This window comes from Chlamydotis macqueenii, chromosome 4 (assembly GCF_036417535.1).
Source record: "Chlamydotis macqueenii isolate bChlMac1 chromosome 4, bChlMac1.mat, whole genome shotgun sequence".
Lineage (NCBI taxonomy): Eukaryota > Metazoa > Chordata > Aves > Otidiformes > Otididae > Chlamydotis > Chlamydotis macqueenii.
In genome coordinates, this window is record NC_141559.1 from 25,050,036 (window position 1) to 25,073,926 (window position 23,891).

Sequence of the window (23,891 nt, forward strand, 5' to 3'; positions counted from 1 at the left end):
GTGATGCAGTAATTAATTTAGGATTGGCCTGGCTTTTTACTAGAAAAGGGGGAGGGGGGTTACTTCTTTATAGGCCAGCCATAAGTTAGCAGACCTGCCATGGAGCAAAGTTTGAGCAAGATCCACAAGTTGCGCAGGTAATTGGTGGTGGACAATCCAATTGAGAAAAAGAATAGCAAAAGGAATATGTTTGGAGATGTAAAACAAATTTTCGTTATGTGACCTTTGGAAAAAACAAAGGTCAAATCTTTTATTGACTTTCTCTGCTTTCGTGAGAGGCTACTTTCTGTTTAAAAAAAATCAGAAACTGTATCATTGACATGCCAACGGGCTTTCCTATTCATTCGCAGTAATGTGGTTCTCCCTTTTGTCCCTTAACGATCATGGCCATCAAATTCTGACTGTTGTTGTATTTGAATTGCTTAAAAATGTATTTATTTCCTTCCCTTGCTCCATTTGTCTGCCTATCCAGAAGAGCTGAATGTCACTTACTGCCGGGTCCTGGTGATGCTCCTTCTCCTTCTCGCAGTGTCATGGTATGCAGCCACTTCCTCCGTAGTCCAGATTCATCGCCCTGTTTGTCTGTGGTTTCTTTCCTTTTGGCATCTCCTATCTTTTAACAGGTCCCCTGTGACCAAGATTTAGCAGAGACTAGGACAGGCAACATTCTGTGTGTATATAAGACTTTAATGTTATACTTGCTAATCCTTTAGTAACCTGGGCTCTTTATACCATGATGGAAAGTGAAATACTGCTAAGCAGTTTAGTATCCCATCTAATTAGGTGAGGGGGTGGCTAAGGGCAGGATGCAGTCGGCTGAGCCCTCGTGACTAGAAGTGAAAAGAAAGCCCCAGACTCTTCAGTTCAGGAGAGCTGGTGGGTCCTGCCACTGCTCAAGGGAGGTGAGGGTGCCCATGCCAAGTGTGAAGCTGTAGGCAGAGGTGGAAAGCCAGAACAAGCTGTCACAAACATATTGCTGACAGGATAGAGATAAGCTACATTAATGCCGTGTACTTTGTACTGCCTTGTGCCACTCCTGCTGGTTTTTTCTTATGTGTAGGGCTGGTTCAGGATTGCAAGTGGGATGTCTGCAGGAAACGCCCAAAAAACAGCCAGGCTGTGACATTTAGTTGAGGAACGGGTGCTGGGGATTGTACAGTGTTTGCTACGTTCCTCTGTCTCATCTTCATTTCTACCGCAGGTTTAGGAATGTCATCCTGCCTCTTAAATTTTCTCCACATTGGATCCTGAAAACGCTGACAGTAATTAGAAAATTACTTCTACTGCTTTATCACTTGTAGTATTTCTCATGGTGTTTTACGTTCTCTCCTCAAATAATTTTAGTTGGATTCAGACCAGTTTGCCTCTCCCTTTATCTTTGGAAGGGTCTGCTTTAAAGGTACTGGCTTGAATGGTTTCAGGTAGAGTGGTTTTGAATTTAATGAAGAAGCTATAGGTCATGGTCAATGACATGGAAATTGTGAAGAACTGAAAGTACTGGGAAGTTTATTACCAGATTAGTCTGGGGACTGAAGCCTCCGCTGGGAATGAAAAGCATAAAATACTTCTGTAAGTACCGGTGAGGTTTAGTTCATGAAAATGCCATTTGATAATGATGAGGTAGCCAGCTGATGCACAGGGTTACCTTCTCCGCTGGTGGATGCGTTGGACAAGCTGCAAAGCATTGTGTTGTAAGGAAGTAGCAACATGTAAAACCTGCCTTCTGGCTACTCCAAACTGCTCCCTGTTGCAAGTTTCGAGCACTGCTGAAACACCTTTGTGTTTTTCCTGACCTGCTTCCAAGTTGATTGAGAAGGAAGATGACTGTTTGACAGGGCTCTTTTTTTTTTTTTTTTTTTTTTCAGAGAGGTGGTTGAAAAGATTATGGCAAGATTGCCCCATTTTTTTTTTCTGGATTCTCCAGGTTTCCTATCAGTCAAGAGTTAGGTCCAGGTTCACTGCAGCTTTTCCATTGGCATCCTTTGTCACTTGATCTCTCAGCGCTAGACAAAGGTCGGATGTTCTTGAAGATTTTATTAGATACATCAAGCAGTCCTTGACATTGTGTATCAAAAAGTACTGCAGGACCAGTCAGAGCAGGCAGTTGTTCTCCAGATTACCTGATTTTTCTTCATTAAAGGGTGCCAGAAAATACTCTTTCATTTACTTGTCTACCAAAATGTCCTTTTTTATGATCTCCATTCATTCCCTTCTCTTCCACTGGGCATGTGCACATTTAACAGGCTTTGAAAGCAAGACATTTTGTTCTACAGTTCCATTACTGCAATGTCACTTGTACCGATATCGCTTTTTAATTAAAGCTAGGCCACAGAATGGCATTGTTGGCTTGCTCCGATCTGTCTATATGGTTTCAGGTCTTTAGATGGGGGAGTGATGGGTAGTAAGTGTATATTCTGATTTATTATGCTTTTCAATAATCCCCTCAGTTTGCTTTTCCATAATTTAATGTTTTTAACTGAAAGAGTTATTAAGTGATCCTTTCCATAAGGTGGTCATCAAGCCCTAGCTGTAAGGGCTTATTTGTACATGACTTTTGGCTGTCCTATTTCTAAGGTTGCACTGTGCTCCATGGGAGAATCTTGCATGTCTTTTTTTGGCTGGGAACACACTTGGGAAAATCAGAATGGTTTTTGTTTGTTTGCTTTTTGCAGTCCACTGGCAGTTGTAGCAACATCATTTTATGAGGTTGTATTGCAGAAGGCTGGAAGGGAGCAATGTCTGCTGGAATGTCTTTTAGGGCAGATAGAAAAACAATGCATTGCTTGTTTGCAATCCCTGCATTTTCCATTTTTCATTTTGAATTACTGCTTTTTTCTCTATTTAAATATCTTTTGAGATCCAACAGACATCATTTCCAAGACTGTTTACATGTTGCATTTGTAGAGAGACCTGACCGTGTCACTGTGGTGCATAGGCTTTCGTGCAGATGCAGGGGCAAAGGTAGCTTTGGTAAAGTATTCTTGTTGATGTGTTGCTTGTAGTGTTGTGTCCTGTTAAATAACAAAGCAGTGAAGAAAGCAGCACTCGTCTGTATAAATAACATTGGTGAGTTGCTTCAGGGATCTTCCTGGATCTGAAGGCCTTACATTGATGTACTCTTTTTAAGTGTAAACTTATTATTTTAATGAGTGATTTGATCAGATAAAGCAAATCAGATTAGTAAGGCACCATGGAGATCTTGTCCTTTTCATGTTATGTCTATATGAGGTACCTCCTCCTACCTGTGCATCTTCGTTAGCAGCTTTCAGGTGAAACGTGGGTACAAATAGAATTCCTTCATCTGGGAGAGATGTAGGTTAGTAGTCCCCAGTTGTGATTACTAGCTCCAGGTTTTTACTGTGGTGGCCAGAGGTTTAAATTTACATTGATGAAATTAAAAGTGAAAGTACTGTAGCTTTTCATCAGAACTGCAGTGCCTGTGACCTACATTAGCTTCCCTACTCCCTGCTGTCTCTCTACCGACTGAAAGCCTCAGCAAAGCCTGGAGAAACCCATGGTGTGTCCACAGGGACACTGGAACACCCTACTTTGTCACCTGTTACAACCCCAAGTCTTTGTCTAAGAACTAGGTATGATACAGATGAGTTTCACAGAGGATCTCAGTAGAGAAGGAGTTTCTCTGACTACACTGATGTGCTGTGAAGACTATTAACAGGGACAGGGATGGTCACCATTTTGCCGGTAGGCTCCGATGATTCAATTCTTAGCTCTGGTGACGCTGATTTTGGGATGTTTGTGGAAAAATGAATGTTACTTGTGATCAGTGTCGGTAACAGCAAGATCAGGTGCTGCCCCATCCCTGGAGTGGAGCAGAGGCCTTGGAGATGGGGTGACGCAGGCTTCGGGGCAGGCTGAACAGTGTCACCCAGGATGGCAGCTGGATACCATGGGGCTCGCACCAGCAATCCAGCCCCCTGGGCTGCAACTTCCACTGCTGTCTGTGTGAGGTGGAAACTCAGGGATGGCTGTGCACTGCGAGCACACCATCACCTGCCATCTCCACTGAGTGGGTCCCCATTCAAAGCATAATTTAAAAGTGGAGAAGATGTAGGACAGAGCCAGAGACAGAGCTGATTTGCCTGCAGTGATAACAAAGTTTTGGCAAGCTGGTTTCAAAACCCAAAGTTTTGAAGGTGTTAGGTTTTTTCTGAAGCATTTTACATATGAGGGGTAATTTTCTCTTGTGATGTTGTTTATATTTGGGATTGTAGCTTATGGGTTTTTAAGAGTTTATGGTTTGTTCCATTAAGCCTATATGAGGCTTATAAAGAACAAGGGACTTCATGTACTTCAGAGCTGCATTTGCATCTTCTATCTAGGAAAAAAAAAATTGTCCCTGAATTTTAACTTCATTTTCTCATCCTCACACTTCTCTTACATTTTCCCACTACAAAGAGGAAAATTTGCTGCTGCTGTTTTTGTTCCTAGCTGCACACATGTTAGTTTATGTCTAATAACACATATATTCTACAAGCATGAGTGTGGCAAACTACTGGCAAACACATTTCAGCAAAACAAATGCAACCATCAGAGAGGTGCGGGACATGAGCCACCTTCCCCCATGGCTCCACACTGCCATGCCCTTGTTTCTCCTCTCTGTAACTTTAGGGCTGTTGTCTGTCCTGCCAACGACATGACCCAGGAGTCCTTTCCTGCTCATGGGTCTGACTGAATGCGATGGTGCGGAGGCTTGGGTGGGCACAGCCCCTTGCTCCCCAGTGAGAATGCCCATGCAGGTTGGCTGGTGGGGAGCTGGGGCTATATCTAGCCGGGCCTCTGGCTAGACCACCGTGGGTTGTGACCTGGTGAGACATCATAAAAGAGTAGCTCCTTTACTTTTCAGAGTACTCTTTCCCGCTCCCATCTGGGCTTCAGGCTATGCCTTGGCTCAGCTGCTAACGCTCATGGAGGAAGTCTTTCTCCTCCTCCATCCTTTTCATATGACTCGAGCTTGGAACAATTCCTGCAGCTGTCCCTCTGGTAGCCTCCCAGCACTGTTTTTGCTTCCTTTCCATGGGTTAAGGAGTTGGGCCGATGATACAGGTACTGTCTGTCAGTAGTCAAGTGAATTGGGTGACAGGATCAGGATTCCAGAGAAAAGGCAGATGTGGCGGAATAGCAGTCCCTGTCCAGGATGTCTTCCCAGGGCCCTGACTCCTCCTCATTTACTTCCAGCAGGGAGAAGGGTGCCTGGGGAGCTGCTCCAGCCTTCGGAGGAGCACAGACCTGCGTATCCGACAGTACCTGTCATGAGGAGGCTGAAAAGGTCTTTTGAGAGGCAGGCTTTAGAAATCGGGGGATCAGATGATCGGTATAAGATACAACCCTGTTTACTCTCTGATAGCCTGTTACGTCAAAGACCGTCATCAGTGAGTCACCTGCCCGTGTGTGACTGTTGTTGTGGCATCTCTGAATATAAATGTCGAAGGATATTGAGCTGTAGGAATAAATCAGACTGCGTTGGCATGTGTGAATCAGACAGGTTCTCTCTTCTTCATGTCCTTCTCTTTCCAGTATTAAGGCTGGTATGGTCAATGGGAAACAGCTGCAGAAACCCAAATCAAAGCCAGCAGTACAGGTTATATTGTCATATGCAGATCTGGCACATCCACACATTGTGTCTCTTCTTGCTGGTTCTGTCAAAATTATACCTGGGAAAAAAGGGAGAAAGGTTGCTTTGACATTATTTCTGAGGTAGAAAAACAGAGAGACTGAGAAGCATTTTCACACTCTTTTTTATACATACAGAATGTGTGATTTTTAGATAAGCATCAGAGAGAAAGTAACTTTACCAAGGCTACCAGCCACTGCTTGTAAGCCGTGGACATGGGTATGCTTCGTGATTACAGTGGTTCAGGATAAAGCACTTCAATTAGACTCTCAAGTTAGGAGTTCCAATTATAAACACAAGTGGTTGTTTTTTTTCTGTTGAAACCTGGGAGAAACCATTAAGAAAAGTCCCTCGTCTTTCATCTTATTGAGCATCCTTTTTTTTTTTTTTCCTAGCAAAATCTGTTTTTTTAAGTCAATGAAATGATGATGAGGAAGGCTAAAAGAAAAACATCGGGAGCCTGAAATTGCCTATTTACTTGCCAGAAGTACTCTGCTCTGGCAACTGCAGTGGGTTTTTTTTTTTTCACCTGTTGTGCTCCCTTTACAGCATATGAAGAAGTGGTAATAAATTTAAGAATGAACTCTGCCTGTGCAAATTAAAGACAACTTGACTAAAAAAAAAGTTTTTAAAACCCTATAGAATGTAAATAGAGGGGGCTAGCACTGCTTCACTTTACTACTCCCCTACTGAATGCTATTATGAGGATAATCCTGTATTACATGATAGAGGATAGTTAAAAGATCTATGATAAGGCTGTCCTTCATGCATTTCTGTAAAGATTTTTCTTAATGATTGAAGAAAATCCTATGAAAATATTAAATTTTATAGTGCATATCTAGATCTGTTTCAGTTTACTCATTAACATCAGACAATACAATAATGAGTCAGGCTGCTATTTTCAGGGGAGAAAATGACAACAGTGCATCTAGGCTGAAGCCACCTCCTTCAGCGGCACTGCGATATTCAGGGCTATTTCACTTTGCATCTGAGACGCCAGGATGTCTCGCACTGCTGCACGTGAGGCTCGCCCTCAGGCCTTGGCCTCTTATTTTAGAATACTGTGGTAATTCTTACACTTTCGGTATTTTATAAATAACGTACTTCTGGGGGAGTCAGGATTTCTTACTCCTTAGCCATCTGTTTACCGTTGCTTTTCTCTTTAGATTATTTGCTGCCCCTTTCTGTGTTGTGTTTTCTTGCCTGAGGCTGGATGACTGATCTCCCCTGTCGCTCCTCCATGCCTGAGTGGGCTTTGCTGGGGTAGGTCTGCCTGGCCGCGAACGAGGAGAAGCTTTGTTTCTGGTGGGGTGCATTTCTTCTGTCTTCCTTCATCACCTCCAGTTTTCGCCTCCCTCTTCTCAGTTATATTTTTCCTTTTCTTGTTCCTTGTCGTCATTCCTCTACCGTAGGACAGACCTAATAAAGGATTTCAGCTACTATAAAGCACATTGATGCCCAGACTTTCATCCACCCTTGATAAAATACATCACCTGCCTGTGGTTTACACAGCACAGAGGGACAAGCAGAACCCTGTAGTCTAGGAAGTGATAATGCCGCCCATCCCTGTTGAAGGATTTTTGCAGAAGAGTGACTTGAAACTCTGTGTTCAGCATGTGTAGCCTGAGCCCGTTGGTGTGCCCATGGGTGCAAGAGGCATCCCTCCAGGGATTTCAGCAGGGAAAGGACTTCAACCTCCTTGCCTTCCGTGCTGTCCCAGCTTCAAGTCCACCTCTTGGCCTCCAGTTCTCCTCATTTGTTACCATGCTTACTGTTCATCCTTCCTCTTCTGTTTCTCCCATTGTGTTAGCTGCTTCTGCCTGTCCCCTTGCCTCATAGAATCATAGAATGGTTAGGGTTGGAAGGGACCTTCAAAGGTCATCTAGTCCAACCCCCCTGCAAGGAGCAGGGACATGCCCAACTAGATCAGGTTGCTCAGAGCCTTATCCAGCCTGGCCTTGAACGTTTCCAGGGATGGGGCTTCCACCACCTCTCTGGGCAACCTGTTCCAGTGTTTTACAACTCGCATTGTAAAAAATTTTTTCCTAATATCTAATCTAAATCTACCTCCCTCTATTTTAAAACCATTACCCCTCGTCCTATTGCAACAGGCCCTACTGAAGAGCCTGTCCCCATCTTTCTTGTAGGCCCCCTTGAGGTACTGGAAGACCACTATCAGGTCTCCCAGAGCCTCCTCTTCTCCAGGCTGAACAGTCCCAACTCTCTCAGCCTGTCCTCATAGGAAAGGTGCTCCAGCCCTCTTATCATCTTCGTGGCCCTCCTCTGGACTCACTCCAACAGGTCCACATCCTTCTTATATTGCTGGCTCCACAGCTGGATGCAGTACTCCAGGTGGGGTCTCACCAGGGCAGAGTAGAGGGGGAGAATCACCTCCCTCAGCCTGCTGGCCACGCTCCTCTTGATGCAGCCCAGGATGCGGTTGGCCTTCTGGGCCGCAAGGGCGCATTGCTGGCTCATGTTGAGCTTCTTGTCCACCGGCACTCCCAAGTCCTTCTCCTCAGGGCTGGTCTTGATCCATTCTCTGCCCAGCCTGTATTTGTGCCTGGGATTGCCATGACCCAGGTGCAGGACCTTGCACTTGGCCTGGTTGAACTTCATGAGGTTGGCACGGGCCCACCTCTCCAGCCTGTCAAGGTCCCTCTGGATGGCTTCCCTCCCTTCCAGCGTGTCAACGGCACCACACAACTTGGTGTCATCGGCAAACTTGCTGAGGGTGCACTCTATCCCACTGTCCATGTTGCCGACAAAGATGTTGAACAGGGCCAGGCCCAGCACGGACCCCTGAGGGGGTCGTGACCGATCTCCACTTGGACATTGAGCCGTTGACCACCACTCTCTGAGTGTGGCCATCCAGCCAGCTCCTTATCCACCGAGTGGTCTGTCCATCAAACCCATGTCTCTCTAGTTTAGAGAGAAGGATGTTGTGCGGGACAGTGTCAAAAGCATTCCACAAGTCCAGGTAGCTGATATTCGTTGCTCGTCCCTTGTCCACCGATGCTGTCACCCCATCATAGAAGGCCACCAAATTGGTCAGGCACAATCTGCCCTTGGTGAAGCCACGTTGGCTGTCACCAACAGCCTCCATGTCCTTGCTCTCCATGTGCCTTAGCATGATTTCCAGGAGAATCTGCTCCATGACCTTGCCAGGCACAGAGGTGAGGCTGACCGGCCTGTAGTTGCCCGGGTCTTCCTTGTTACCTATTTTAAAAATGGGAGTTATGTTCCCTGTCTTCCAGTCATTGGGGACCTCACCACACCGCCACAAGTTCTCAAATACGATGGCCCATGGCTTGGAAACTTCATCCGCCAGTTTCCTGAGGACCCGCGGATGGATCTCGTCAGGTCCCAAGGACTTGTGCACCTTTAAGTTCCTCAGATGTTCCCGAACCTGCTCTTTGAGTACAGTGGGCGGCTCTTCATCCTCGCAGTCCCTTGCTTGTGCCTTCCACAGCTTGGGTGGTGAGGCATGAGCCTTTATCGGTGAAGACTGAGGCAAGAAAGTCATTGAGTACCTCAGCCTTCTTCATCTCCTGAGTAACCAGGACACTGGTTTCCTTCTGGAGGGGGCCTATATTCTCCTTGGACTTTCTTTTGTCCCCTACATACCTATAGAAGCCTTTCTTGTTCCTTTTTATATCCCTGGCCAGATTCAATTCTGTCAGGGCTTTAGCCATCCTCACCCAATCCATGGCCACTCGCACAGCCTCTTTGTAGTCCTCCCAGGCTACCTGTCTCTGCTTCCACCCTCTATAGGCTTCCTTCTTTACTTTCAGTTGGTCCAGGAGCTCCTTGCTCATCCACGCGGGCCTCCTGGCCTTTTTGCTGGACTTGTTCTTCATCAGGATGCACCTCTGCTGAGCTTGGAGGAGGTGCTTCTTGAATATGGACCAACTTTCCTGCGCCCCTCTTCCCTCCAGGGCCGCCTCCCATGGCATTTTGCCCATCAGGTCCCTGAAGAGGCCGAAGTCTGCTCTCCTGAAGTCCAGGGCAGAGAGCTTGCCGTGTAGTTTCCTCACTGCCCCATGGATCTTGAACTCCACCGTGTCGTGGTCGCTGCAGCCAAGGTTGTTCTTCAGTTTCACATCCTCCACCAGTCCCTCCCTGTTGGTGAGCACAAGGTCAAGCATGGCACCCCTCCTTGTTGGCTCCTCTATCGCCTGCAGGAGGAAGTTATCGTCCACGCATTCCAGGAACCTCCTGGACTGCCTGTGCCCTGCTGCGTTGTCTCTCCAACAGATGTCAGGGTGGTTGAAGTCCCCCATGAGGACCAGGGCTTGTGACTGTGAGGCTGCTCCTATCTGCCTGTAGAGGGCCTCATCCGCTCTGTCCTCCTGGCCAGGCAGCCTGTAACAGACCCCCACCGTAACGCCCCCTGTCCGTCCCCATCCTCTAATCTTGACCCATAAGCTCTCTGTCAGCTCCTCCTGCATCCCCCTCATGATATGGCTGCCTGTCTCTGTGCCTGTCTCTGTGCTAGTGTCCTGGAAGATCTGCCTCACATCTTCAGCAACAAATTTCTTCTAGCCCCCAAGCTCTTGCCTCCCTTTCTCCTAGTAACCCCAGCCCAAGCAGAGCATTTTATAGGTTCGTCCAGAAAATTCCCTTGCCTCCCTTTTTGGGGAAAGAGCTGGCAACTTTCGATGGGGAAACATCTAGTTGTATTCAGTAGAGACAGTAGTTAGTCCCTGAAGTCTCAAAATGTAGGAAGGTGGGAGACAACTGTGAGAAACAGAAATGCCAGAAAAATGTGGAGGCTTTGGCAGCTCTGTCTTTATGTCTACTGTGTTATCCTGCAGAACAGAATTGAAGACAAACATACAAATGTGCTAACGTTCAAGTTATTGGATGCAAGTCTGCTACTGAATGACTTTGGGGGATTTTTTTGGGTTTTTTTGTTTTTTTTTCTTTTAGTTTCAAGATTAATTTTTTTTTTTGTCATTCTGCTTTATTTAGTTTCTCTTCAAATAATAGCAATGAAAAGTTACAGTGCTCCAGAACAACTCCAAAGCTCTGTCTTTAAAATTGTTCATTTGATATTAGCCTCCTTTGGCTAAAACTGTATCAGGTATAATTGAATGCTGTCAGATCGTGATTGCTTTGTGCCACCAGCCCAGGAACCAGACCAAAGTCATGAACCTTTCAGGAAAATCCATCATAAAAACACTGTTAGGAAGCTGGTTAATACCAGTCTAATGCGGTTAAACAGATTATCTTAAGAGTACATACCTCTGCAACCCCTTTATAACTGTATCACCTGAGCTATCCAGTCCTTTTAACCATTACTATGCTGCAGAGAGGAGAAAATTGAAAGTCTTTTGGATGCAAAAAGTTATCAAAAGTTGTCAGAAGGTGTCAAATCAGATTATTTCAAAATCAGTCTAATCTTTATTCAGTATTGTGCTTACCTCTGATAGGAGATAATACTACTGCGTCTCTTGTTGTCTGAAACTGCTTACATCTGCTCTCTGCAGTTCGCATCACGCGTGCAGTCAAATCTTCTCATGTCTGTGGTGTATACTGCGGGAATACCATTTGCCATCATTGCAAATAATGCTGAAGTCATTACAAAGCTGTTAAAAGTGACCTAAAATTTATCTGTCCTAATTAGTATAATATAACTGTTAACCTCATTAGACTGACAGAACTCACAAAAAAATATTTTCGGTAATAAGAAGCAAAATGAAATGTTACTTAGTATAAATATATGGAGTGTCTTGCCTAGGAAGAAGGGAGTCAAACACAGCACAGACCTGAGCTGCTCACTCATTCAGACTCTTTTTTTTTTCTTGAATTGGAACTGAAATCAAACCATTACTTTGAAGTCTTGGCTGTGTTTGATCCAGAATAGAATTGCTGCCTGCCTGCCCGCCTGCCTTCCCACAAGGTATCTCTAGTTACTGCTCTTAAATCCTCACCTTCTCCCATCCCAGCCCCTGTAGCCTGCATCCTGTTGGCAGCTGCATGGCAGCACTGTGTTGCAAGTCCCCTGCACCAAGATGTCATCCTGCACTGCTCCAGATGTCATCCTGTGCTGCTCTTGGTTGCTTTGGAGCTCCGTGCATGGACCAGTGCAGGACAGTGTGGTGTGAGGGACTCCCACTGCAGTGCCCATCATGGGATGTGGGGGGATTGCACCTCCCTCGTGGTGTGGGGCCACTACATGACCTGGCTTGAGTGGCTCTATGTGTGCGTGCGTATCTCGATACCGTGTTGCGTGCATTGCTGTCTGTCTGCTCTGAGTGCTGTAAGCCCAAACTTTTGTGGGCTTGAAGAGGCAGAAGCATGCAGCGCAGACACCTCTCCCAATGCTCTGGGGCAGTCGGGACAGCACTGCCGATTGCGGTACAGCCCATCATGCTCCCTCTGCCTTCCCTCATCCACACCCAGACTGGCCACCGGCTGCTCTACACACCACTGCTGAAGAGGTGGTAGAGGAAAGGAGATGGGAATGTACTCCAACCTCACACTGAGAGTCTGCTCCTGTCCCATAAAGCATAAATCTTGTCTTAACAGTTAGGTAGTTTGGTATGAGCAAGTTTGAGGTGGTTCATCACTACCCAAACTGGTTAACAAATATTTACTGGCCTCTAACCAACCTAAACTGCAACCATACCATCAAATGTGGTAATTCTTCCCCTTCCCTGACTGTGAAATACAAGACCATAGAAATGAAAATTAATGTGTTTTTTTTCTTATTATGAGATGAATAAGGATCGAGGTTTTGTGGTTTTCAAAACCTGGTTGTCATAAACATTGCCATGGCAATTAGACAATCTCAGTGCACAAGGTGAGAGGGCACTGGCTTTGTAGTTATCCTGGTCTTCCTGGGGCTTGTTCCCAGTGCGGATGCTAAAGCTCACCCAAGAGACTACAGGCCCTGGGTCCTCTACAGTCTCCTACAGGACAGAGCCCTGGTTGGATTTTCATGCGGTTACCTGTGTTTTACAGCACAGAGCTATAAACATGTCCATAGAAGCAGAGAAGTTTCTAAGTGGGCAAAAAATGTCATGTTGCTGCGTGCATACTGATATGCCTCTGTTTCTTTGGACTCTGCTTTTACTTGGGTTTCAAACTCATATATCTCCAGTGAAGGCTGCATTTACTTTCTTCATGCTTCCAGTCAGATGTGCTGCTACAGCTTTTCTTAGTTTTCATGCACCTCATGGAAAAATCCTTGTCCATTGAGGAGCTCGTGAACCACGTACCAGTTGCCTTGAGCAGGCACAGACACATGCTGTACTATGCTGCACATATTGCTTGGCCTTCAGGCCCATGCTGTGCTGCCTGTATCCCTTACCATGGGGTACCCTCAGCTAGCGGCTCGTAACGGAAGTCTGGAGAGCGGGCCATACCCTAATTGCAGGCCTGTCTGACGCTGCATCATCTTGGGGTTCCAGGGTCAGAAGGAACTGGCAGCTTGCTGCCACCTTTTCTGGGATATTAATTAAGTAGTTACCTTTCTTGAGATGTTTGTCTTTCTTTTTTGGTGGTCCAAAAGAAACCAGCACCTCTTGGTGCAAAGCCATAGTCCACTGATATTTGTGAGTATGATTATAGATTTTCTAGAGAAAATTCTGTTCCTAAATATGCGCCCATCCAGTTAGGCCACCATTAATGCTGTACATCATTAAGTCTTAGTCAGTGTAATGTTGTGCTGTGTGGGAAGGAATCCCAGGCTAAATCTATTTTTGACCTCTAATGATTGATTTACAATGAGTTATAGCAGCAGAGTTCAAATGTTTGCTGATTATTGCTGATGTGGACTACTATCAGGCAGTTTTAAAAATAAAACTTGTAATTCTAAGAGTTTCACTGGAGTTCCTTAACAGACCCTTGCTTGACATTTCAGCAAATTCACTCAGAGTGCTCACAGACAGGGGTTGTGCAGCAGGGTGATGCTACCCGGTGTGTTCGCTGTTAATGGGGCTATTGACCTCTCCTTGCTGGTTCTCCGCTTTTCATGTTGTGTTGCAGTGCTCAAGATCTTTAAGTGTCTTTTTAGAGGAAACAATGGGAAACTAAATTGCCAGGTAGTAACAAGCCTGCAGGAAACAAAAATTGGTATGAAAAAGATAAATGAGCCACAAAACGTCATCAGCTGATTCAAGTGTCAATTGTGTTGTGCTTGTGGAAGTGTGTCTGGGCTCTACAAAATCTGTTCTGTTCCTCATGGAAGTTCAGTCTTCAGAAATTGGGGAAGAATGGGAGTGAAATTTGGCTGTCCTTTTTCAGAAATTCCCCAGGGTCAGTTTTACCTGCATCTGGTTCTGGCCCTATGTGCAGGCATGTAGGTTCATACACTAACGATGCTATCAGCCGGGCTGCAGGAGTATCTTCAAAGGAGTTTCCTTTCAAGGAAACGCACAAACACTTGGTATTTATGTCCAAATGTGACTCTGCTGTGTATCTAATACTAATTAAGTACTTGACAGACGTTTTTTTGTTTTGTTTTGCAGGAAGAAATCATTCCTATTTTCAGCTCTGTATGCTGCCTTTATATTTGGTGGTCGGCACCTAATGAACAAACGAGCAAAATTTGAACTGAGGAAACCACTAGTGCTGTGGTCCCTGAGCCTTGCTGTCTTCAGGTAGGCATTTCTTCACACCAACTGCCTTTGACAGTAGTCCATGAAGAGGGTTTGGGGTTCTTCACATACAACAGCACTACTAATCCACCAACAAGCTCACCCAGAAATGCCATTTCATTAGTTCTGCTATTCAGGGTTATGTCCTGATCCACTCCTCACCATTGGAATCATCCTCTTTGACTTGCCAGATCATACAGCATTTGAAGAGGAGAGAAATCAATAACACTCTTGAAGAACAAAGGTGAAAATAAAGTGAGGACACGAGAAAAAGTGCTTATCATTGCAATAAATTTACCATGCAAGGTACAAATGGAAATAAACACATTAAGATGTTAGTCTTGTTCTCACTTACTGGTTAGTATTATGTTTATATGGCTGCAGATACGGAATATTTAGTCAAGACTCTGATCTCCGTTACAGCGAGGTAAACTTAAAGTCACTGCTTTGATAACAGGTAAATTAGGCCACTGTAATTGAAATCAGAATCTGGCTTCTGGTTAATCCATCACAAAAAGCTTGTGAATGTAGCAAAAGGGTGGCTCCACAGGGAATGGCTATTTTTTAGTGATGTACATCTCTGTAGTTGTATGTTGACTGTATCCTCGAGTATGGGGAAAGTCAGGTTCAGATTCTCAATAGCTGCTGAAGTCAGGAGTAAAACTGACCAACCTGAATTCCACTTTATCTGCTTATGCTAAGTTTTAATGAGGCTGAAGAGAAATGAACAAATGAACAAACACTTACAAAAATAACCCTTAGAAACACCCAAACTTTTGGTACAATTTACTAATAACAGTACATGGAAGACCTGCGGATTATCCTTCATTTTGGTGCCTATTTGGAGTGTAAGTTATAGTTCACTCAACAGTATAAAAAACATTTGCAAACCATTGTCAAACACTGACAGCAGTATCTTTTTCTAATATCAGTATAATAATTACTGATTATATTAGTTCAAAAGTACCTATAACAGATTTGCTTACTGAGCAGCTGTGAACAAGGCATGATTTTTCACAGGATGGGAATAGTTTGAGCTGAAAGTTTCTACACAGTAAAATAAAGCAGGAGTGGAGAAGTTTGCTTTCTTTTGTGGCTTTTTGTTTTTCCTCCAAAATTGTTCTATCACATTGACACTTTCTAAAACTCTAGCAAGGGAAAATAAATTGTATTTATAAGTTGTCTCATCCAGCTAGCACATACTAACAGAAGAACTTTATGTTGGCTTGATTTTAATAGTTCATCAATACCTTTAAAAAAAATTGTAGTGCAAACTTTGAGCAGTCTGGATAACTTTGAGAGTAAGTTCTAACACTTTGAAAATTTATAATTTTCAACTGGTTGCTGTACTTCTGGCTGTGTGTCTAACATAGTTTTGCTGGTAGGGTCCTGTAAGCGATTGTTGTAGTTTGTTGCAGAATTTCAGCAGCTGTTGAATTGGTTCTGAGATGGCATGTCATTTGTGGAACAGTTTGTAAAGTGATCCCAAAATGTATATTGCAATTACACTTTCTTATTGAATGTAGCCACTAGAAAGTAACTGACTGACACAAAGCATTTATAGTTTCATTCCCGGTCCGAGGAGGGGAGCATGATTTCAGAACTGTCCTTTGCATAAGGTTTCCAGGATGAATTTTAAAATCCATTATTTTGAGATGAGTCTGTGGCTGACTTTTACAGTGTGGGGCTTTTAAGCAATTTCACTAATTAATTTCCTCCCAAAATCATAAGCAATGCACCGATCAATGAATAGCAAGAATATACACTATATTGTGAAAGTACTGTCTAGATGGACTTTGACATCAACACGTTAGTTACTTGCCAGTTGGAGTTTTGTGTCATAAGCATATGATATGAGCAACCTGGTCTCGTTGAAGATGTCCCTGCTCCTTACAGGGGATTGGACTAGATGGCCTTTGAAGGTCCCTTCCAGCCCTAACTGTTCTATGATTCTATGAAATAGCTAACACTTGGCCAGGATGAGCTGTTGAGTGACATTGGGTGAAATGTGAAATGTGGACTTCGTGTTTTTGAAGCTACGGGTTGCCAGGATTAACCTACCACAGAGACCACTTCTTGCTCTGCCACACATCGTGGGCACTTGAGGTGAGCTCGACTTGTGCAGATAGAGAAGCAGTGGCCAGAAGGGCGCAGTTTGAGAGGGATTCACCGATGCAGGGTTTGCTTCCTCCATCAGCTCAAATAGCACTGTTCAGGGACAAGGGTTGCCCAAGCACTGCAGAAATCACTCTTTCCTCTGCGTGTCGGGAAGTGAGACAGCAGGGTGGAGGGGAGGCATGAACTGGAGTGTGAGGTGTTTGGACTACACAGAAGCACTTGAGCATTTCAGCTGCTGGATTTGATAGTGGGGACCAGTTGATTATAAAAATTATATGGCTATGCTTAGAAAGCTTTGCTCTTCTGAGGCACTGAGTAGTATCCAGAAGAGTGAAATAAGGAAGGGAAAAAAGACCCAAAATGTTTTCAGTAGGACAGAGCTTGAAGCCTCTGTAGCTTTCATAGTAATATGCAATCCCATACAAAGCCAACCCAAACACAAAAAACCTTGACTGTTTGCCTGGAAAACAGAGGAAATGCAGAATATTCATTAAAATCTGAGATGAAGACTTCTTATAAGAAGTGTTAATTGGAACATCCATTTCCTGATGTTTCACCACCACTGTCCTTTCTAGGGCCACCGGTGACTCCCAGCCTTATTGACTCTCTTAGAAAGCTGCACTAGACTTTGAATGCTGTGAACTTTCCAAGTAACTTGGATCTATTTTTCTGGCTTCTTGCATAACTAAGTGTTTCATTTATGTATGTTTGGCCTGAAAAACATTTCTACTTCCTCTGAAGGTCAGTTCAGATAGATTTAGATGCTGCTGTTCTGTCTGTAGACTTACTATGGATCCAGGAAAATGCTCCTTACTTTAAAAAGATGACTTCTTTGGCTTTCTGGGATGCTAAAATGCTATGACTTTTGTGATAACCTTGTAGAAATTCTAAGTAATGTGTTTGAGTGGTTGTACTGAGGACGAAAAACCTGCCTGGAGAGCCCTCAGTATTCTGCCTCAAGGTAAATGTGAGGCTTTTTTCCAGAGTCCTTGTTTATCTCCCTTCTAGCACTCCTGCCATTTTACCTGCTTCAAATATCCTCAGAAATAGCAGCACTTAGCAGAGGCTGGAAAGATGTGTTTTCGGCTTAAAAAAAAAAAAAAAAAAGGAAGTTGCTTGCCAGGCAATGACATGGTCCTTCTTCAGAGTGTATCCTGTACGCCTCACTCTTGCCAAGATCGTTTAAATGTGGTAGAAGCTACAGTAGGAAACTTGCCACGCTTATAAATAAACAAAACAACTACACCACCCTACTGAGCTTGCTGAGCATTCAGGAGCTCGGTCAAGAGTGAGTTTTGTGTCAACACTGGCAGCCAGCAGGATTTCTGAGGCAGAGAAGCGGCTTTATTTCCCTTTGGAAGCATCGACTGTTTTTGAACATTTTGTCTCTGGAATAAGGTTACCACTTCTCAGTGAAAACTTTTGTAGGAGCAGTGACAGTAAATCTTGCTTTTCCCTTGGAAACTGCTGTGAAAACATAATCCTCTGAAATCTTTTGCTGAGAAATTAGTTTGGGATATTTTTCTTGAGTTGTTGGGTTGTTTTTTTTTTCTCCCTACCAGGTTTGTTGACTTGTTTCAAGAATTGAATATTTATTGTTGTCTGAAATGTTTTCAGTCTTTTGTTTTGTTTTGTTTTTCTACACTTTAATTAAGTGGTTTTACCCAGCCTAGTTATGTACTGAGGTCCTAGGGGAGAGCTCTGTGCTGTTCCGTGTCAACAGGAACCTGCTGTTAGGAAGCTGACACAGAAGTTCATTTTTCAGTCTCGTGAGACCCCAAGGAAACTGCTGCTGATTCACCTCCACATCAAAGTGACAGTCAGCCCTGTATTTCTGAATATTTCCTGAGATTAAAAATCTGCCAAAACACATTGAATCTGAGTTGCCAGTTTTATATTCATGCCACTTTGAACATAAAGTTAGGGTCATTTGTTGAATTTTATACTTGGAGAGTATCAAAAGTGTCATGCTGGCATCTCTAGGAATCAGCAAAGCAGAGATCAGGACTCTCACAGAAGGATGCAAAGTTATTAATTCATGTTTCCATTACATCTCAGCTGGGTTTTTGCAATTCCTTTTATAGGCTGTAAAGTCCGTGTATGGTAGCATCTCTATCAAGGAGTTTAAACATGTATTTGATTGCGTTGTCTTCACACAAGACAGCAGCATGGCACCATTTTCACTTGCTCTCCATCTTTAAGGGGCTGCCAATGGAAGTCTCAGGGTCAGGGCACTAACTAATAATAGTAAAAAGTTATCTTCCCTAAGGAATACTGTCACATCAATATGGGAGACAAAGAAGCTAAAACATCCAGCATGATGCAATCATTTGTAGGCAGAGGCTGAGACTGGCCATGCCTGGTGCAGTGAGAGGAGGGATTTCTGTTTGTCTAGCCAAACTACACAACCTTAACACAATTATCATCACCTGACATCACTTAGATTCTAATCCAAATTCAACTCTGCTTTGTAGTGGTGGTGGAAATCAGTTGATGTCAACACAGGGTTTCCAAATGTCTTTCTCCCTGGGAAAGTTTATTCCTGTTGTGATAGGACATGGGGTAATGGTTTTAAAATAGAAGAAAGCAGATTCAGACTTGATATAAGGAAAAGATTTTTTACAGTGAGAGTGATGGAACACTGGAACAGGTTGCCCAGAGAGGTGGTAGTTGGCCCATCCCGTGAAACATTTGAGGCCAGGTTGGATGGGGCTCTGAGCAACCTAATGTAGTTGGAGATGTCCCTGATCCTTGCAGGGGGGTTTGACTGGATGACCTTTAAAGGTCCCTTCCAACCCTAATGATTCTATGATTCTATAAAACACTTTCTCTCAAAGTAGTAGAAATGGTATCAAATGTAAATGAAAGGTCACCAGCTGCTTGCCACAAAGCTAACTGGAGCCTCAAAAGCAAAGTATCCCAACAGCAATAGGTCTTATATTTGAAGACAAAACCAAAAAGACTCATTGGCAGAAAGTATCTTAGTTTGCTTTTATGAGACTGATGTAATTGATTTGTTACTGCAAGCATAGCAGCATTTTATAGAAGGATTTGCACTTGTTCTGCAGAGAGCCCCTAACAAGGCAGTCCGAAACATGTCTTTATGTGAGGAACTCTGTCCTGAGCTGAACTAAATGGAAAAGACTAAACATAAGTTTAAAGAAAAGATTTCAGTTGCTTGGATTTGTGACTCTGAAATACATTCTGGTTTTCATGCTTATAAATAGGAAAATTGATGAAAAATGAGTCAAATTTACATCCTATCTCAAGACCTGCCATTCACAGATACTTGCCATGGAAATTAAAACACAACTTTATTTCATATGCTGCTGAGCAACCCATCAAAATCTTAAAATATTCTGAAATTTTATAAAGGTCTTGACAGAACATTCAACTAGAAAATGAATTACTGAAAAGAGCAATATTTTTCAAATTACTTTGAAATTAATAAGCAGCATTTAAAGTGAATTAATAATCTTCTCTCTTATAAATTTAAAAGCAAGCTAATTCCATGTGAAACATTTCCTATATTTGTAAAGCATTAATGCATATTCTCAGTAGGACATTTCTCTGAACCCAAATTAGTAAAATGCCTAATATATACCTAGTTAACATTTATTCCTATAGCACCATGTCCATCTTCATGTACTTAACCTGATTTTCTTACATAACAGATATTGGAAACATCTTTTTAATTACAGTTTTGGAGTAAAAGTTGAAAGTTGGGTGAACAGTAGGAATTCAGAATGATTGGAGAGAAGACAAAAATCCCTTGAATAAGACTTACGAGTTTAAGAAGAGAAAATTATTTTCTGTCAGCTGAACTGTAGTCCCAATAGGGAAATGCAAACAGTGCTATGTAGGGTGAATATTGCAAAACAAATGCTAGCTGGCATTAAAAAAAAGTTTAGAGGTGATAAAAATATATAGACTAGGAGCAATGAAGTATTGTCAAGAATATGTATCTCCGATATGTACCTTATTTATTCTAAGTAAGAAGTGCATCCCACGACAAGTATCTTTATTCCCAGAATTCTAATTTATGCCATGTGAGAAGATGCTGTGCTCATCCTTTTCTGAATTCTCACCTCTTCATTCACTCTGCTGTTACTGCTTTGGACTCTGTTGTGTCCATCAAAGTCATTTTGAATGTAAACTGATTTTACTGTTTTTACCTACTCAGGACTAATTAAAAGTAAACCAGGCTTTCGCTGTGAGACTTGACTGGTGCTACTTTACAGGAGATACAATAGGACTGGCTAAAAATGCCTATGAAATATCTTTTTTTCAGTGCTAAGATGGGCCTCCTTTCTCTAAAAACTTTTCCTTTTTTTCTCTGACTGCTTGCTTGCTTGTTTTTCTTTATTGCTGGAAAACCAAATATCTTAGCGAAGTGAATTCAGTACCTTATTTGGAAAGCAGCTGTTGTGCTCATTTTGCCCCTATTCCCTCCCCGCTCTCACAGTCAATGGGAGTGTTGTCACTCAGTTTGTCACCTTGAACTATGCCTTTCTCATGAGATCACCCTAGCCCAGCCCATAGGAGCCCTCAGCATGAATGTCGTACTCAAAGCAGAGCCCCCTGGGAGTGAGACTTTTCCTCTCCATTTTAAATGGGGAGCAGACTAAGAAGTGTATTTGAGGAATAAAGAACATCTGTCTGGTGGCTTAAGGAGGGAACTATACTGGAGAGAAAGTAGATAATTTGTTCAAAAGAAATCACACCTCCCATCTGTCCCCCTGGGGCAGCACCTCTGTGTTTTACTCAGCCTCAGAATTTGTATTGTGTGCCTGGTAAAAGATTTTCCCCAACGTAGAAATCTCTGAAGAATAGAAATCTCCATGTATTTTCTTCTGAGTACATCCCCAACGGCTTGTGCTTGTTGGAGACAGTGGGAATAAACCAGTGAGAGGTGTTAACTTGCATGACCTATCGAATCCAGCGTTGCATCTGTGGATGAGCGTGTTAATAAGTGCTGCCAAACTGAGCGGTGCTCACACGCTGGGTTGCGTGCGGGTGTCAAGCCATGGCTTAGCGAAGTCACTGGTGTGTGATGAGTTTAACTTCTAAACAAATGTGCATCCTCCTGCCTCAGTATCTTGCCTAAGTTGCTGAATAAATAAGATATATTTATTATTTACCAACTGTAGGCGAATCTCTGAGATCTGAACTTCTCTAGGTGCTTGCAGGAGTTTCACAGAGTGAAAAAGGAAGATTAATGGCTCCAGGCCTGTAATTGCCGTTACATTTACAGATCTGAGCAGCTCATTACAGCTGTATTATAACTTTTAGCTTCTTTAAGCCTTCTTTATTCTGTCAAATGCTAGTCTTTTCCTGTAACTTAGATTTTGCTTACTTTATTATCTGCCTGTTTTACATCTGTAGTGGTGGCTAGCTCCATTGGCTAGTTTGATTCTCTGCTAAATCTTTTACTTTATTACTGTTTGCCTTTATTTGTCTAGGATAATTTCAAGCTCCTGATAGAGACATTTCAATCCTATACGTGCCAGTTACTCCATGAACTTCATACATTTGATCCTGCAAGTGTCTTTAACTTATCCTGCAGAAATAGATATGAGACTGTTTTGGATTATCATTTAAATCACAGCAATATTACAGTTATTCTAAACTTTCCTTGAGATAATGTTGGATGCTGAGAATAATTTCAGTAACGACACAGGAACAAGAGCAAATGCCCCTGAAGCATTAATTAAGGATTGCTTAAGGGTTACACTGTGCTTATGAATCCTCATGGGCTACTTTAGAAATCCTTAGATGGATTCCTTAATTCTTATGAGATTTTGCACTAAACACAGGGCTTAAGTTGAAAATTGTTTTTTTTTCTTTTTAGTAATTTAGCCACAGTCCAAACTTGTTCAGATAAATATATAAGAACTAGGAAATGTTTCCTGACAGAAAAATATCTCACCAAGTATACAGCCTTCACAGGGTGCCAGGGATCTTCAGCTGCAACAAAAGTCCAATTATTGTTTAGTGGTGGAAGAGTGAGTTATTGCTCAAGAAATAACAGCTTTCATCAAGAAATATTGTTCCTGCAAGTTCCTATCCTCTGTGTGCCAGATAGTCAAGGAACAGTGTCAGGTAACAGCACATTGAGGAGAGCAAGACTGCATGAGAGGTAATTAGTATTGATTAGCTTGTAACTGACTCTTTGGAAGTCAGATGAGATGCAGGGATGCGTGGGTAGAGCTTAAAAATTATTTTCCTTTCATTGAAAGAAAACAGTTACATGTAAGCAGCTCATGCTATTCTCTCATGTTTCTAGGGTGATGATTGAGTGCAACTGCCCTTCAGCCTGACCACTGCTCCTTGTTTATCTCTACCAAAACCCAACGGGCCTCGTATAGCCACCAAGTGCTCTGTATAAGACTCTCTACATGAGTATAACCCTTTTTATCTCAACCAATTATCATCTGCTCTGTTGCAAAGACTACTTGCAGGAATCTAGCCCTGGCATTTGTTTTTCTGCTGTGCTTTTATAAGTGGTGCAGGTTCTTCCACCGGCTCGTGGAGCTTCGCTTTATTGATTGTTTTTGTACTCTGCTCCTCAGGGTTGTCTGAATATTGCTAATCCCAGTCATAAAGAAAGCAGTTCTAGGGGATCAAATTGCATTTCCTGGAGAGGGAATTCAGGCTCTGTGAGGAGGGACTGGAAGATGGTAGCTGTGGTAGATAGATTTTTATCCACACATATAAATAAGCCTTCCGAGTAGTAGTTGCAGCAATTGGCAGAAGCGTTGAGCTTGCCACTTTAGCAAGGGAGAATCAGATGGATTTTACTCTGCTGTGGTGTTAATGTGATTAAAATCTCCAGATGACAGTGTCCATTGATCCAGAGCCCTGCAGAGATGTCCCTGTTTGGGTATGCTTAATGAGGTCCCTGGAGAGGGAAGGAAATAAGTTAAGCTTGGTTTTCTTTCCAGTTTTGTCAATAAAAAGGACAAAGAAATGGTTTTGGGAACCAGGAAATCTGCTGACGAGAGGGAAGGGCTGAAGAGAGGAGCCCCAAGTCAAGGGATTTATTGCCAAGGAGGAAAAAAAGACTGATGCAAGGAGCACAGTATCTGCCCTCACTTGAAAACCACAGAGCAAGCTGTCACTTTAATATACCTCATTTCCCTCCCCAAAATTTATCACATGGGAAAGTAATAACCACCCAGGCATGTATGTGTATGTTTATGGGTGTATAAATGTGCACAAACGATATATTATTTGTTAGAGCCATGTAAAATATTTGCACAATTTTTAAATCACTCTGAGTTGGCCTGGCTTTAGGTTTTGGTCCCAACTGAAAACTCAAATGATTTGCATTGAAAAGCTTGCTAGAGAGACATCTGGATCAGATACAGTAGAGGGGTCTGAAAAGCAGGGCTCTGTATTTGGTTTAGTGATGGGAGGTTTTTTTAGAGATGGAAGGGAAATTCTCTCAAATTTTGCTTTGGGATTTTGATAGGATGGAACCCAAACCTCAAAGTATGCATGAACTTAGGCAAAGAAAAGTCTTCTGTCAAAAA

The 23,891-nt window shown here is 43.0% G+C and overlaps 1 protein-coding gene across 3 annotated transcripts in view; it reads left to right on the top strand.

Moving 5' to 3' along the window:
- ELOVL6 (ELOVL fatty acid elongase 6) overlaps positions 1–23,891 on the top strand; it is an 80,986-nt gene that overhangs the window by 40,762 nt on the left and 16,333 nt on the right. For all 3 annotated transcript variants that reach the window (XM_086747522.1, XM_086747520.1, XM_086747521.1), the window contains one exon: positions 14,110–14,241. In XM_086747522.1, coding sequence (XP_086603648.1) covers positions 14,110–14,241 — 132 coding nt within the window. The remainder of the gene's footprint in view (positions 1–14,109; positions 14,242–23,891) is intronic.